General features: G+C 38.8%; 1 protein-coding gene across 6 annotated transcripts in view; it reads left to right on the top strand.

Annotated features, from left to right (window-relative positions):
* The window catches only part of LOC121526889 (arf-GAP with Rho-GAP domain, ANK repeat and PH domain-containing protein 1-like), a 70,092-nt gene that overhangs the window by 10,627 nt on the left and 42,933 nt on the right, over window positions 1–16,532 (top strand). For 5 of the 6 annotated variants that reach the window (XM_041813573.1, XM_041813572.1, XM_041813569.1 and 2 more), the window contains exons 2-3: window positions 7,502–8,572; window positions 15,436–15,614. In XM_041813573.1, coding sequence (XP_041669507.1) covers window positions 7,578–8,572; window positions 15,436–15,614 — 1,174 coding nt within the window. In that variant the 5' untranslated portion in view covers window positions 7,502–7,577. Of the gene's footprint in view, window positions 1–7,501; window positions 8,573–11,709; window positions 11,738–15,435; window positions 15,615–16,532 lie in introns of those variants that run through there. The other variant, XM_041813574.1, reaches the window with a different exon arrangement.

Below are 16,532 nucleotides of genomic sequence, written 5' to 3'. Positions count from 1 at the left end.
AGAATATCATGAAAAGTTGAATATTTTTTGTCACATTTCAGAAAGTGAAACCCATTTATTATATAGACTCATTACACATAGAGTGAAATATTTCAAGCCTTTATTTCTTTAAATTTTGATGATTATGGCTTACAGATAATGAAAAACCCAAAATTCAGTGTCTCAGAAAATTAGAATATTGCGAAAAAGTTCAATATTGGAAAGTTGTGATGACACACCCTAATCAGCTTATTAACTCCAAACACCTGCAAAGGTTTCCTGAGCCTTTAAAGTGTCTCTCAGTCTGGGTCAGTAGGCTACACAGTCATGGAGAAGACTGCAGACTTGTACCTGCACACTGACCCATGACTTCATGCTAGTCTTGTATACCTCATAGATAAATAAGGGTTATTATGACCTCAGAACTTTTCTTGCATTGCTTGATTTTTTAAGACTTATTTTTGGGTCTTATTAAGATAGGATCGTGGATCGAAACCGTAAAAGGAGCCACAGGATGGAATTGAAGCTGACCTGCTTGTTTTGGAAATTAGCAGCTGTGTAACTTTTATAACTGTTAGGCTCCAAAGTTTGTGACTTTTTTTTTTTTGCACAATTTCTCTCTATTTAGTATTCAAACTATGACCTGAACTGTTTTGCTAAATCAGAGGTGTTGCTCATTTCTACTCTTTGCACTTTCTACATAGACAACTAAGAGGAAGCTGAAGAAGCCTTGTGTGCAGCATACAGGTATACCACTACATATATAGGTTCAGGGAACACATCTGATGACAAAGCAGTACAACACAGAGCAGATGACTTCCTAATTTTGATACCTGAACTCTCAGAAAGGTTATTTTTAAGATTCAGAGCATGAATGTGAGGAAATGTTATGTATAGCTGAGGTTGATAATGGAAATGATAATGTTGTTTATTAAGTTAAGTTACCTATATATTTTTGTTTGATTAATTAGACCAAATCATCCTGGATTGTCCAAATTTTCCTGAACCTTAATGCGTGTGCTTTGTTGTTATTTTAATTTCAGCTGCATAATAGTTTTACTTCTAATTGTGTTATTTTGTTGCATTTTAATGTTTGCAGGAACAGTTAGGTACACTGTCTGGTACAGGTCAGGATGCATATGTGTAAACTTTATTGGTTTAGCTGAATTTGTGACTTTAGATTGCATCCAAATATACATAACAACTACCTGATCAATTCAATAACCATCCAAGGGCTACTCCCCTCTGTATTTGTCTAGTTAAAGAGAACATTTAGGTTATTCAGCAACACTGCCTTAGTCTGATGTTTTGCTGTGTTGCTGTAAACTCTCTGAGGAACATAACTGTTGCTATCGAAGTGTTGCATGATATGCTAATGCGCTAAGTTGCTGCTTAGGTGTCAAATGCTGTTTCAGTGTGGTGGTGTAGAGACTAAGTGTTGTAACACATGTGCTTAGATGATTTGCCTAGTCTTTAAAATGCCTTTGCATGCAATCTTAAGAGACATAAAACAACATTAACACTAAGAAGACTGACTGTAAGTTGATTAGAGTCAGACATTATCAGACTCAGATCATAACTGACAGAAGTGACAAACATCCAGCCTGTCTGTTTATGTGCTAATTGAAATTACATATGAGGCCTCCCACCACACTAACTTTACACACACAAGATTATTAGGTAAGAACTTGATTTGGTAGGGATTGGCCAGCTCTAAACAGTGAGCTCCCACCATGCGTTTTCCTCCTTCTTGTCTGTGCGTGTGTGCTTGCCTAGGCAACAGAATGCCCCTTTGTGAAGGCAGCACAGAGACCCTGTTATTGGTTGCTTTCTGAGTGGGAGGGAGGCTGAGCAGAGAAAGATAGAGGGAGAGAGAGATGGCCAGAGAAATGAACTGAAATGTCCAGGGAGAAATGTCCTTGTTAGAGAATAAAATGAAAGCACGGGAAATCATCAGCTCAGTTTTTAAGATACAGTGTTTGCTATTATGTATGAGTCCATGTTAAATTTCTTTGTTAGATTTCAGCAGATCAGAAACGTTCTAGCATTGTCAGATGAAAACATTAATAGTATATCAGAATGCCCGGAAAGCACACAGAGGAAGCAGATAGTCTCTACTCATTTAAAGCAACGGTTAAAGGTGCAGTGTATAAAATTATGGAATATTAACAACACCAAAAGGCCAGATTCAAAATTCCACTTTTAGCGGTAACCGTCGCAAGCAGCGGGATTTTAAAAATGGGTTACTGTTATTTGGGTCCTTGTGTGGTACTGTAGAAACATGCAAGATGCAAATTCTAAGATAGTGGACTCCTTGGAGGGAACCCTCCCAATCGTATGAATAAAAGCCTTATTCTTAGTTAAAAGAAATAAAACAGCTATTAGGTAAAAAAAAAAAAACACTTACTTATAAAGGCCTATTTATAAATATTATATTTCATTTGTACAAAGTTTTTTCTACTGAGTTCTTCCATACTGAATTTAACACTCTCCATCCAACAACTCAAAAGATCTTTCAATTCAAGCCCTATCTAACCTTGCAAAGCAGATGGATACGCATGTTTCCGTGTTTCTCACTGGCGAATCTGACTTGCAAAGCTCCCATCTGAACAGTTTGGGCCCTGTAAGAAAGTGGCAGGAGCAATCCGGAGTAAGAGGCAGTACTTCTGGGTACGACTGAGCAAGCAGCAACAAGTGGCCGGTAAAATTATGGCGGAAGAGATTAGTGTGGATGCTGCTAAAGCATATGTTTTATCAGAACTTGTAAGTTTACAGAAGTGTTCACACACTGTTGTTTTACAGTGGTGTTGTCAGAAAATCACTGCCCTATTGTTTTATCTAGCTTGTAGCTACATCCTCTAGGTTAAAAATGAATCGCTGAATATTTAATGTTAACTGTTATGTAGCAAGCACAAATATAAAAGTCAAATTCTGTGTATATTTATGCAAAGCTGGCCAATAAAACTAATTTCAATTTTTCAAAAACGATTGGCATATAAATTTATGACACCCATTTCTCAGCACTAACTGATCACAATCTACTGAATGTAGGAAATATAGAGTACGACAACAGCACAAAATATACAAATACTCATTGTGAAGTAATATCAACTAAAAAACAACATACATATCAGGGTTTTTTTTCCAAACATTCTGTTACAAGATTTTGAAAACTACATCCTTGAACTGTCTGATGTACAACCAGTCACAATAGTCACCATAGACCAATGTACAGCCAGTCATAATGTGTAACGTCACATACAGGGATGACGATTGAAAACTGGTATTGACATGGTACCAAGACATCGGTTACCTGCCTGACTGAATTACTACACATATCGATATTTCATTTTGATCACCTAATGAAGGCAAGAAATACATTATGGAATTTGTGCGATTTACATTTCAATTTACACCGGTTTCCTTTTATATCCCATGTTTGACTTATAAAGATATTTCTGCAAATCGTTTATGATACCCAGACAGATTTTGCTCTCCTGTTGACTTTTAATACACATTTTCCCCTCAAAAGTATTGATTTATCACCAGTGTTGGAAAAAAACAAATAACATCCAACCCTATACACATAGCACTGATATAAAGGCACATATTCTTATTCTAGAGTTGTACAGCTAAGTGTTGCTTCGTCTGCAACTTATATTGTTCTTTTTCCCCTTCTGTTCAACAGTGATAGTTTCCTGCTGTATGGTGTATATATCTCAGAATTCTGGGGCAGTCTGCCTGACATCTCTTTGAAAATTTCAGAACTTTGTATGTAAAAACAAAGCAGCCAGTGGGCAGTGTTTGACTGACGGAAACCAAACCTTATGGTTTAGTGGTTAGTTATTTGATAATAAAATTTCATCTTGTTAACTAAGTCTAAGTACTGCTGTGAATCCAAGGTGTTAAAGTGGTATTTTCTGAAACCTGAATGATTTTTGGACATGGTTGTAACTCTTCATCAAAACTCAGACTTACCCACAATGCTGCATTTTGTGACATTTATCTCCCACACAGGGCTATTTTGGATGAAAAATGCCCCATTATTAAACATCCTGAACTCAGAGGCCGGTTCTCCTCACATCTGCTACAGTAAAAGTTCTGTATGAATATACCCGTATCTCCTGTTTCACACCATGGAAGCATTTAATTGTTATCAAGATGACATAGAGATTTACCTTCTTAACTACACAACAAAGCTTAATTTATTGGGTCCTGCACAGGATTGATTGTTTGACTAAAATATGGATGATATAATCAAACCTGTCTCAACAAATCACCTTATAAATTAATCATTTGAAGACACTTGGTTTCTGCTTGTATAGCTCATCTAGAATAGTAATTATGCACTGTTAAGGGTGTAACTGCATGATGTTTAGAATGAATGTTTTTCTGTTTTTTTTCTCACTCTTGTATTTAGCACTTATGAGTCTTGGTGTCTTGTCTTAACACACTAATGCTCACACACATGCAGAGCACAAAAGGCTGATTCAGGGCTTTTCTGGTCCAAAGTGCTGAGATGAATTTTTTTTTTTCTGGTCAAAGATGCTGAGACCTGCTAGTTAAGTGTATTTGTGAGTGTTCATATGTAAATTTTTGGCACAGTGTATGCGTGTGTGTGTTTGGTTTATGAGTAACACCCCAGTGACTGCTAAAAATTAAGCAGACTGTAATCCTCCGCATGGGGTGTTTCTGAGTTCCTCAATTTAAAAATAGGAACTGTTTTTGATCAGAGTCAGATTGACGGCCATGTCCCTGTGTGTTGTGTACTCAGCCCTGTCAGAGGAAACACTCAACAGGAAATGAAATGCGCTCATTTTAACTTACCCACACACTTTTGATGGCATTTCCCAGTCTAGATGTGGACTTCTGTGTGCTCATAAGCCTCATCTGCACTCCAGCCCCAAGTCAGGCTTCTGTTTCTGTACTAAAGACGTAATTCACTGCATGTCAATAGAAAATGAAACCAACATGTAATATTTTTAACAATGAGCTTTAATGAGACTCTAATATACCAACTTTAAATTTAATATATTGTTGGAGATATATATATATATATATATATATATATATATATATATATATATATAAATGCAGTAGACCTCAGTTGTGTGTGGGAGTTGAATCTCCAATAACTGCACATCTTTCATTTCTGCACAGCCCTTCTTTAGCAGCTCCTAGCAAATAAATTCAGCAGCCATTCACAGATAACACTCATTAGGGATTTGGAGGACACACGTGGCAGTACAAGAAGGCCTTCAAATCACAGGATTACCTTCCTTGGAGTCCTTTTTTTGGTAAATTGTATTATTCATATGAAGAGTTCATTACAACAATCAGGGACTTAATCTGCAACAGACTTTTTCTTTGTAATTCTGATGTAGCCGCCTATTATTATAAAGAATACCACCCTAGACTTTCTCTATTACTGCATTATTTGCAGTCCATTTGGCTACTTTAGGAGCAGTCGTGGGCTCAGATAGAAAATAAATAGAAATTTGCTTGCCTTGGGTACAGATGGGCTAGTGCAGTGGTTTTCAGGTGGTGGGTCAGGACCCAAAAGTGGAAGTTGTCCCCATTGGGTTTCCTACGTGTGCCTGGCAAAAAAAAAAACCGCAGGGGCAAACAGTTGATACAAAAGTTCTTGGTCAGTGGTTTCTAGATTTTTTTCTCTAGGGCCCTCCCACTCATATCTAAGAGAAGCTAAGCCCCTCTAAGACCCAGTTAATTCTGTTAATTGTTGTCATTGACAAAATACCTGCATAATGCGCCTACACACACTTGTTTTTGACAAAGTATCTATGAATAAACTATCCATTATTGGGGAAGGTGTATTAGGGACACCTTGAAAAAACAGTAAGCTCGAAATTCTCAAGTTTAAGAAGTTAACCAGTTGAGAACCACTGGCCTATTGGTTAGGTCATGCCCCCTGTAAGCAAGCTGGCCAGGAGTTGCTTTCTTTCATCTGTTTCCTGTGTGTCACAGCTCAACTGAACATTAACTTTTTACTTGAGCCGTCAGTGAGAAAAGACACCATTTCTAGGGGGGTTTCAGTTGTAATTCACAGGTCTAAAGTTTGCTGAATCATGAGTACAAATTTTTACATTAATATGTACAATGTGTAGAGATTTGTGTAACTTTTTAAAAATTAGATCATACATTAGCCTGTATCAGGTTACTTTGAATGAAGACAACTGGAGTGTTAGTTTTATTAATGATTGTAGCTCTTAGTGTCCCTGTGGGTTTTTCATTGAACTAGCTGAACTTGCAGTTTAATTTTCAATAATTTGTGAATGTTTCTTTGATCGTTCACACAGGCATATTTCGGCTGCCTTGGCACAAAAGATATTCAGCCTAGAGGACCACTTTTGATGCTGTATGTGTGTGGAGGAAAGACTGACTGTTCGTGGGAAACCAGTAGCTTCCTTTGTGGTTAGAATTGTGAGGCAGAGAGATCAAACAGGCAGGAGATGTGTGATTTCATGTTTTTGACTGCAGCAAAATGGCTTTTGGAGGTCCAAAGTATTTTACCATCAGTAGTCCTGTTTGCTGATATTTTTGTGGCAACATTAGCTCAATCACAACAGTCCTTATTGTTGTATTGCTCACAGTCAGGCAGGTTTGCGTCATGTGAATGCAGGGAGTTGGCACTGCCTGCTGTTTGCAAATCAAGTCCTGACATTGTGACTGATGTACAAACTGAAAACTTAAATGAGAGGAACCTCTACTTGGAAAGTTAAAACACTAGAATGATGTACATTATTCATGAACAAAGGCACACAAGGAAAACAAAACCTAGAGTGCAAGGACTGTGAAAAGATGAGGACACGTTCTGTGAGGCTGATCTTGAATCCACTTGTGCAGCTTTCAAGTGTGTGTTTGGGAGAATTGAGACAGTCCGTGTGAACGTGCTGTGTGTGCCAATGCTTGCTGTGTCAATAACGCTTCCTCCCATAGTGGTCTGTTGTGTGATTGTTTGTGGCCTGCTCCGAAGGAAAAATCCTTATTTAATTTAAAGAATGGTGTTTTTGTCCTGGAACACATATTTTCCAGAGGTGTTTTACTAGCAGGTGTTACACTTTAGGATGTGAATAAAAGCCATTTTCTTCAAAGTTAAAACCATAAAAACCATCAGACCTAAGCAGTATCTGACTGCAAGTATTGCCACTGAATGCAGCTGAAAATGATGGCGCTTGTCAAGATGATTAAACTGCTTGATTATCTCTCTTTTTTTTAAGGCATCAACACAACTTCCTTCTTTACCAAGACCAGAGTCACAGCCAGTTTATTGCATACAACTTTGTCACTTCCAGTCATAGCCTGTAAAAGTGACTACCCTATAAATTTATCATTGACTGGTCTATTATCGGACTAACACAAGTTTAAGTAAATGTTTAATGATCTAATAGGAGCCTTTTTTAACTTGTTCCTCTTAAAAAAAAATCCCTGTATTACAACAGCAGTTTCCTGAATGTCATGTTTTTACTCATTCTTCACATGTTCTTTTGTGTCTCTTTCACAGTTTTTGTGAGCCATGATCTGAGGTGTGAAGCCTGCTTTTCCTTTGTGGACATAAACCGCACTCACTCTCCCCAGTCATGTCTCAGCCTGAGTCCCGGGCCACTGTGTCAGACTGGTTATGCATGCTTCGACTGGAGCAGTATTCTGAGGCATTTAGGAGTGCTGGGTTGACAACATTAGGACAGTGTCGCAACCTCACACCAGATCAGCTGGAGCAGATGGGCATCACCCTGCCGGGACACAGGAGACGCATTCTGGCCAGCTTAAACAAAACACTTGGTAATGTGGATACAAAATCTGACACACAGTATCACCTTGGACAGTCTGAGAGGGATTTGAGATCTGAGGAAACAGGACTTGGTAAAGTGCCACAGAGAGACAGACCTGTGCCTGTCCCAGTTCCCAGGGAGAGGCAAGTTTCCAGGATGAAAGAAGAAAGTGGAGACGGAGCAGAGAAGACGCCAGTACCTGTACAAAGACCAACAGCACAGAGAGGAGAGGTAGATGAAGAGAGAGATGGAGGGAAAGATGGAAAAAGGGAGAGGCCTGTGCCTAAAGAGAGGACTAAGTTCCGCAGTAGTCCTCCAGTGGACTGCCAACCCTGTCCCCAAATTTCTCCCACTACTGACACCTCTTTACCCCCTGTTCCTCCACGGAGTACTCCCAACTGTCCACCACAGCGCTTCACCTCCCCCGTGAGCCCCTTGCCGTCTCCTCGTGCACCTGCATCACCCAAACTGGACCAACGTGACATCTTAGCCACACCTGTGCAGAGTAGATCTGTGTCCAAGGGTCCCACTCCAACCAGCACCCCTACCCATACCCCCACGCATGCCCCTCTCCAACCTCCAAGTTTCCCCTCATCCCCAGCTCGGCCTCAAACACTAGACATTCAGTCACCATCCCATCATGTGGGCAGTGATGGAGGGAGAAGGACCTCACCTGCATCCCCCAAGGCGTCCCCCAGCAACGACAGAAATGCTCCACCTCTTCCTCCCAAAACAAGTTCAGGACCAAAAGGCCCTCCACCAGTCCCACAGCGAATTCCTGCACAGTTCCCCAGAAAAAACAGGTGAGAGTATTTATCTTCACTGAAAAAAAAAATTAAAGAGAAGTTTGAGGTATGTTATTCGGTCAGATTTTTTGTGTTTAATTTTTGTATTATTCTACAGAAAATAGCTATATTCCTTCACACGATCAGTTAATTCATGATACATTATTTAAATCAGCAGTAGTGAAATATTTATGACCAAGACTGCTCCTCCCCTTCTTTGTGGATGTAAATGAAATTTTCCCTTCTCACACTACCTGCCTGTAGCTGTTTTTATTTGTATGCACTCATCATATTCAGGAAAAAAAACCCAAATCCCAAAAGCTGAGACACTGTGTAAAAAGTAAATAAAAAACAGAATGCGATGATTTGCAAATCTCATCTTATAAATCACAATGTTTACTGTTGTGCAGCATCCCCTCTTTATTTAAGGGAGATCACTTACTGTAGTGTTAGGAGAGGACTGTTGTCCCATTTATTTCTGATGTAGAATTCTAGCCTCGGTCTTCTTTGCAGGATTTTGCATTTTATGATGCTCTAAATATTTTCTATTGTTGAGCACCCAGACTCTTCTACTGTGAAGCCATGCTGTTGTGATAGATATGGTATGTGGTTTAGCATTGTCTTGCTGAAATATGCAAGGCCTTCCCTGAAAGAGAATTTGTATTGATGGGAGCATATGTTGCTCTAAAGCCTCTATACTTTTCAGCATTGATACTGCCTCTCCAAATGTGTAAGCTGCCCATGCCATAGGCATAATGCAACCCCATACCATCAGAGATGCAAGCTTTTAAACTGTGCACTGATAAAAAGCTGTATGGTCCCTCTCCTCTTTAGTCTGCAGGACACAGCACCCATGTGTTCCAGAAAGAATTTCAAACTTTTAATAATCTGACCACAGAACATTTTTCCATTTTGCCTCTAATATTTTTATATAGCTTATTTAATAGCTTATTTTCTAATAAGCTTTGGTCCAGAGAAGCATTTCTGGATTGTGTTCACATATGGCTTCTCCTTTCTTCTTTACATGATCCAGCTTTAACTTGCTTTGCACAGGGAACTGTGTTGACGGACAATGATTTCTGCAAGTGTTCTTGAGCCCATACAGTGATTTCCAGCGCAGAATCCTGCCTGCTTTCAATGCAGTGTTGTCTAAGGGCCCAAAAATTACGAGCATCCAATATTTTCTTCAGACTCACTGAATCTTTTGGTGATATTATGAGCTGTAGATGGTGGGATTTTCAAAGTCTTCACAATTAATAATTGAGGAACATTTTCCTAAAGTTGTTCCACAATTTTTAGACATCTATATCTAAGGTGACAAAATGGGAAGCACAGAAGACCCTGTGGATGTGCAGAATGGTAATTTATGTCAATGCTAGCTGTAACTGGACATATTCACAATTAATGAACGAGTAAAAAGAACAGACTTTACACAGACTGAACACTTTAATCCCATCTGCTGTCTTGCAGGGAACTTTTCTGGATATTTAGAGCAAAGCACTGACCTCAGAGTGAATACCCATATTGGAATGCAAGGGGTTATTGTTATTCTTCCTCCAGCAAATGAATCTTTAATTCATCTAACATGTCCCCAAAAATCACCAAACTTCAACAAATTTCAGCCCCGGTGGAAATGTGTGTATTTTTGTGGCTACATGCATAAAAAGAGATACACATACGTATCACGTCAAAGCGAAAAAACAAAAATTCTTTGGGCCATCCTCCTAAATTTAGAGGAAGTGCTCTAAAACAGTGAAAGGTCAAAGTTTTTGTGTTTCACTCGTCACAGATGTTTTATGAGATTGACTCGTTCTAGGTCAGATGCACAATATCTGGAATATTGGGCCTGTTTTAATATAGCTTATGATTTGTTTGATGAAACATGTTAAAGAAAATGCATAGCAGAATAACTTCATAGAACACTATTTTGAACAGCCCTTTTCTTCTCAACCGTCTTATTTGCTGCAATGTAGCTGTTCTTTTAACTGTGTGGTACATGGCAGATTCATACAATACGACATGCTGCACCTGTTTCATCTTGGTCAAGATTGAAGTAAAAAAATCAAAATGTGTAGATGGTCACCTGCTCCATGTTAGGAGTAACAAATTTTGAAAGGGTCATAAGTCTCACTGCTGTGCAGTTTTGATTTGTAGAGTGTTATACTGCCATCTGTTGGACTAAAAGCAAAATTGCAAGTCTGTGTCATTTTTGTTTCCTCTGCTGCAGTCTAGAAATGTTATTGGTAGGCTTGAACACTTCCTGAAATTAAAGAAGACACTTTCTGAAACTGAAAGACTGCAACATTCAGACCAGCAGCTAAAGCTAGTGGTCGGCTGACATACATGTGAAACAGCCCTGCTGTATGTTCATCTCGTGGTGAGCCTATCTGTAAGGCTGCTGTCTGTTTTTGAGGTTGATCATACCTGACCACTGGAGCCTTTGATGACGAGTATGTTCTTTTTTCAAAGGCCCTGTGGTGACCTTTTCTCAGCTATTATATTCCTACATCACACATGAAAATCTGCTAGGTTCAAATGTTTTGCACTCAGAGTTCCATATCTTGGACAAACTTGTATTGTCAAGTCATAAAGCCATTGGTGTGTTTTTGATAGGCTTTCCCTTTTATTCATTAACCACAGACTATAAACTTGAGCGGGTTTAACTGCTAAAGCTGTAGCAGTCTTCTTTTTATTTTTTGTTTTATGTAGTACATTGGGAAAGCATATAAAGTTCTGAGTTTTTTCCTGAGTTGCGTCAACAGTGAGAGAAAAGAGACTTCAGAGATGCCTCAGGCTTAGAGTCAGTTGAATTCTGAGTGAGATGCTTTCTCTCAGTGTGTGTCTTAAAGGGAAACTAGCTGTAGGAACAGCGAGGAAGTTGCAATGGAGAACAAAACAGAGTGGTTAAAAACTCCCCATTAGCGTCTGAGATTGACAGTGAAAGAGAGAGGGAGAGGGAAATATTAAAAGAAAAAGTCATCCTCAACCAGGAACTACGTTTACTTTTCACAGCACTCACACACTCTCTTGTTTCCTTGTCAACATGCTCTGTTGCCTCCGCCCATCGTTTGCTCATTTCCTCCTCCTCTCCTTTTGTTTTCCTCTCCCCTAATATGTGAATGTGACTGCTTACAACTTTTGTGTCATCATGGAAGAGGACTTACTTTGAACATGACAGAACAGGTAACACTGATTCTTATTTTGTCTTTACTCGTACCTCTGAGCCTGTACTTGTCTTAAACATATGCCCTCTCTCACTCCTCCCCTCCTTACTCTGCTGTGTCAGTGTCCAAGAAAGAAACTTTTCTTTTCAGCTATGTTCATGTTTTCTGACATATTTTGCTCCAGCCTTTTTTAGTGAATAGAAAGCACATAGTTTGTTTTATGTTGACCAAAGTAAGGTAGAAACTGACCCTTGAGGGCCAATATTCTTAAGGGCTTCATTTATTATGGTTGCAGCCATTTATATAGGTTAATTATTATTATATTTAATAAACCTACAATCGTAGATTTTGTAAAGATACATTTTGTGTTGTTTAACAAATCAGTGGTTGTCAGGAATTAAACTGATCTCTTCGCTCTCTTAAGCACTCTCTTCCTCAAACATGATTTATGAACGACAAATGTTGATTTTATGTCATAATAATGCAGCTGCCTTTGCTATTGTATGCTTAAGGGCTGCGTTTTGCCTTTATTCAGCAAAGGTAAGCCCAACAATAATACACATGCTAGCCTGAAATGCCTCTCATCTGTCAACACCACAACAAAAATGGCAGCTAGCTGCTATTTTTGATCCAGCGGTGCAGCGTAAAACATTGCTTGGAATATTTTTACATACATGCAGTTTGCAAGGATAAAGGGGTTGTCATTGTTCTTTCAGCTTTCTGCCATCTATTTACCAGCTCAGTCTGTGTTAAATATAGCATCAAGCTAGCTGCTCTCCAGTCAGCACTCTTCCTCTGAGAAAAAGGAGGAACTGTGTCAACGGGTCAGTTTCCTGTCATTCTGAGCTTGTCTGTCCCTTTATGGTTTATTAACAGACGAATGAATAGAATACATATGTACTTAGAGTGTTGTTAGTGTTGTAATCCTCTTGAGGAATTTGATTATAGTACTCACATGAAAGCACAGTGAGCTTGAACTATACCTCTCAATAATTGTCTTTGTTTATGTTTAATTATTGGTTGTTTAAAGTGTATAGGACATGGTTTTACCACTTGAAGTCACTTAGCAAAAGCTAACACAACAGAACTTGTAAGTCTTTTGTTTGACAATATGGCCTATCGATAACTAGCTACTATTCAGCAGTCACCATGTAAAATCACTGCTTTGTTTGGTTGTAAATTTATAGCATTGTCTTTTAAGTTATTGACACCACATATCCAATTTCCATGCGTGATTAAGTTAATGTCTCGGACACATCGGTTTGTCCATTTTTTTTTTTGGGGGGGGGGGGGGCAAAACTAGCCACCATATGTGACTAAAATCTCTGCAGTTCATGTGTAAAACAGCACATTTCAAAAAAAGGAAATTCACAAGAGACGTAGACCTAAGAGGATCTTACACAATGCTTGAGGGATAGAAACAAGACCTGTGTGCTCATTCTGGAATTTCCTGTTGACAGAGTGTATAAAAACTGTTAAACATCATGGGAACGGATTTATTCCATTTACAGATTTTGTGTTACCAACCTTTGACTCACTAGATGAGTAAAAAAAGGTTACTGTTGTAGATATTAATAAAGCAGATGTATTGGACTGTTACATACAGTGCATTCAGAAAGTATTGAGACCCCCTTTACTTTTTTCAATTTTGTTATGTTGCAGCTTGATGCTACAATTGAAAGTATTATTTTTATTCATATGAATCTACACTCAGTACCCCATTATGACAAAGTGAAAACAGAATTTTTGAATTTTTTGAAAATGTATTAAAAAAAATGGAAATGTCACATTGGCATAAGTTTTCAGACCCTTTGCAAAAACACTCGAAATTTAACCCATGTTCCTCCCATTTCTCTGGATCTTTGCTGAGATGTTTCCACATCTTGACTGGAGTCTACCTGTTGTAAATTACATTGATTAGACATGACTTAGAAAGGCACACACCTCTCTTTAGAAGACCTCACAGATGACAATGCATATTAGAGCAAAAACCAAGCCATGAGGTCATAGAAACTGCCTGTGGAGCTCAGAGACAGGATTGTTGCAAGGCGCAGATCTTGGAAAGGCTACAAAAACAATTCTGCAGCACTGAAGGTTTCATGTGCACAGTGGCTTCTATGTTTTTCCAATGGAAGAACTTTGGCACAACCAGGACTCTTCCAAGAGCTGGTCATCCAGCCAAACTGAGCAATCAGGAGAGAAGGGGCTTAGAAAGAGAGGTGACCAAGAAGATTGTCACTCTGATTGAGCTCCAGAGATCCTGTGTGGAGATGGGACAAAGATCCAGAAGGACAACCATCACTGCAGCCCACCAATCGGGGCTTATGGCAAAGGAGGGAAGTCAGTGGATAGAGTCAGAAACAGGGATGAGAGAGTGGCACGGACATGGGCCAAAACCGAACAGGCCATCTGTGCCCTGTCCCATAATAGTTTACTGTGCGGTAGAATGTTTTGTGAATGAAGTAGTTTAGAATTATATATTTAGCTTGTATACAATATTTGAACATGATTTTCATAAGAAAAATACAACAATGTTTAAGATACTTCATTCAAAACCACATTCATAGGGTTGTGTGTTCTTTTGGTTTGCCAAAGTCTGCTGTATACGTTTTCTATAATGCATAAAAGAAAAAAATTGAGCTAGGTATGTTTTAAGAATGAGTTGACTTGCAAAGTTAGACCTTCTTAATTACAAGCCATAACAATGTTATTAATTGGTATCACAGTATCATAGGTATTTGCATTACGAATTAGTTGGGTTGGGTTGGGTTGATTTTTACTTCAGGTGTATTATTCAGCCAGCGGCTTTGAATTCGATCAAAACTTCCAAACTGTTTTCTTTCTGCTTTGTTAACCCCTAAAAATAAGTATAATTATAAGTAAGGATGTAATGACATGTAAATAAAACCTGACCTACAGAGCATTACTCCACCTTGACTAGCAAACATTGTAAAGACAGATGGGATAAGACAAAGCATTTTGTCATGAAAACCTGCATCCTGGATTACAAACACAACACACATTTGTGTGCTGCTAAAACAGTATCAGCACTGTTGTAGTCATTAAAATGTTACATCACCTTGCCAAATGCTGGACCAGCGTACCACAACATCTCCTCTGCACATTACTGTGCTTTTGTGGTGTATGTGTGTGTTTACAGTGGGTCCAGAGGTATGCTATGTTTACATCCAGATCTTGCAGGTCCATGCAGGTTCAGACTTGCTGCTTAAAACAGAAAGAGAAGGAAAAGTAGACAGTCAGAAGTAGAGCAGAGGGATGCCGGTTAGCCAAAGTTCTGAGACTCTTTTTTTTGTACCACTGAGAAGACTCTAAAGCAGCTGTCAAAAATGAGGACTGTCACAGTTACCAGAGTTGTTTCCAGGGATGGATTCTTTCTTTTTCTTTGTGATATTTATGGGTTGTGATATCTTTCATCTGTAAGCTCTGCAGACTTTCTCGGTGACAGTCTAACTTCGGGGTGACCGTGTGCTTCTAGAGTGATTCCGCGTGTTCTACTTTGCAAATCTTACAATGGAATAACAAAACAGCAAGGAAGGAGAAAAGGACAGGAGGAAGACTTCCTTCTAAGCAGAGCATGTATAGACTCAGCAGACTGTTTGGGATTTTCAGCAGACCTCAGATTAATGTGGTATCTGAGGACTCATCCCCTGCTCTCCAGAACTCTGCTGACATGTCCTGTTCCCCTTTATTCTCCAGCCCCTCTCCTACACTCCCCACCAGGACGGTTGTCGATGACTCGCAGAGAGAACAAACTCCTCTGGTCCCAGCTCGCATCAGGACACCTCAAACTCAAGAAAACACACAACAGTCAACTCAAGCTGACCCTCAGAAGACCCTGCCCGATAAGAGGGTGTCTCAACCCCCTCTTGAATTCAGTGAGTACTAGAATCAGTGAATAACAGTTTTTGAGAGGAATCGGTAATGAAAAAAGTTAGTGGAGGCATGACATGAAATAATCACTGAGATAGAGATAGACAATAATATGCACATGTTGTTCGTGGTCAAGATGTTTTTTTAACTGTCAGGCAATACAAGGAGGCCTGCTCATAATACCAACTCAAACTTAGTCTAGTTTTTGCATTTCAGTTACATGAAAACACCATCAGAGAAGCCTAAATTTTAACATAGACATTACCTCGGCAATTAAAATGCATCTTTCCACAAATTGCACAAAGAAAAAAATATGCTCCAGCAAATTTCTGCTGAAAGCATGTGTCTTTGTCAGGCTATTTTTCTATATGTGCTGCTTAAAACAGGATGAAACTCAGCGTGTCCTTAGATAATGTATTAGCAGCGGAAACAGTTATGCTTCTTACATGTGCTCTGTTAAGGGAGGAAGAACATGGCCTGAATCTGATAAAGTTTTATTTTGCTCAAATGTAGATTATCGAAGTTGATGAGGAATCTTTTATGGTGTTCATAAAAGGCCTGTCAAACTTTGCTAGTGTCTTTTGAACTTAAAAGATGCTATTAGGAAAAAAATGTGAAAAGTGGGGAAAAATTCACTTTTTAAACAGTTAAATGAGGATAACGTAGTATGCAAACTTATCAAAATAAAAAGGATTTTTGGACAGGAACGCTGGCCTGATTTAGTCAAGTGATATTTCTTTGCATTTTTTTTGTTGTTGTTGTTATTAAAAGTATAGACATCTGTCATCTGTTTTAACCTTTGTGAAAATCTTTAAGAGCCTTTAAGACCTTTAAGAGGGTTGTACATTAGTAGAGAGAGAATTACGTGGGAAAAATTGAAATAATGGACACAGCAGTTTTTATTTCGGCTCTAAATGTCAGTT

The sequence above is a fragment of the Cheilinus undulatus genome, linkage group 2 (genome assembly GCF_018320785.1).
Source record: "Cheilinus undulatus linkage group 2, ASM1832078v1, whole genome shotgun sequence".
Lineage (NCBI taxonomy): Eukaryota > Metazoa > Chordata > Actinopteri > Labriformes > Labridae > Cheilinus > Cheilinus undulatus.
This window is presented reverse-complemented; position numbering and strand designations above follow the sequence as displayed.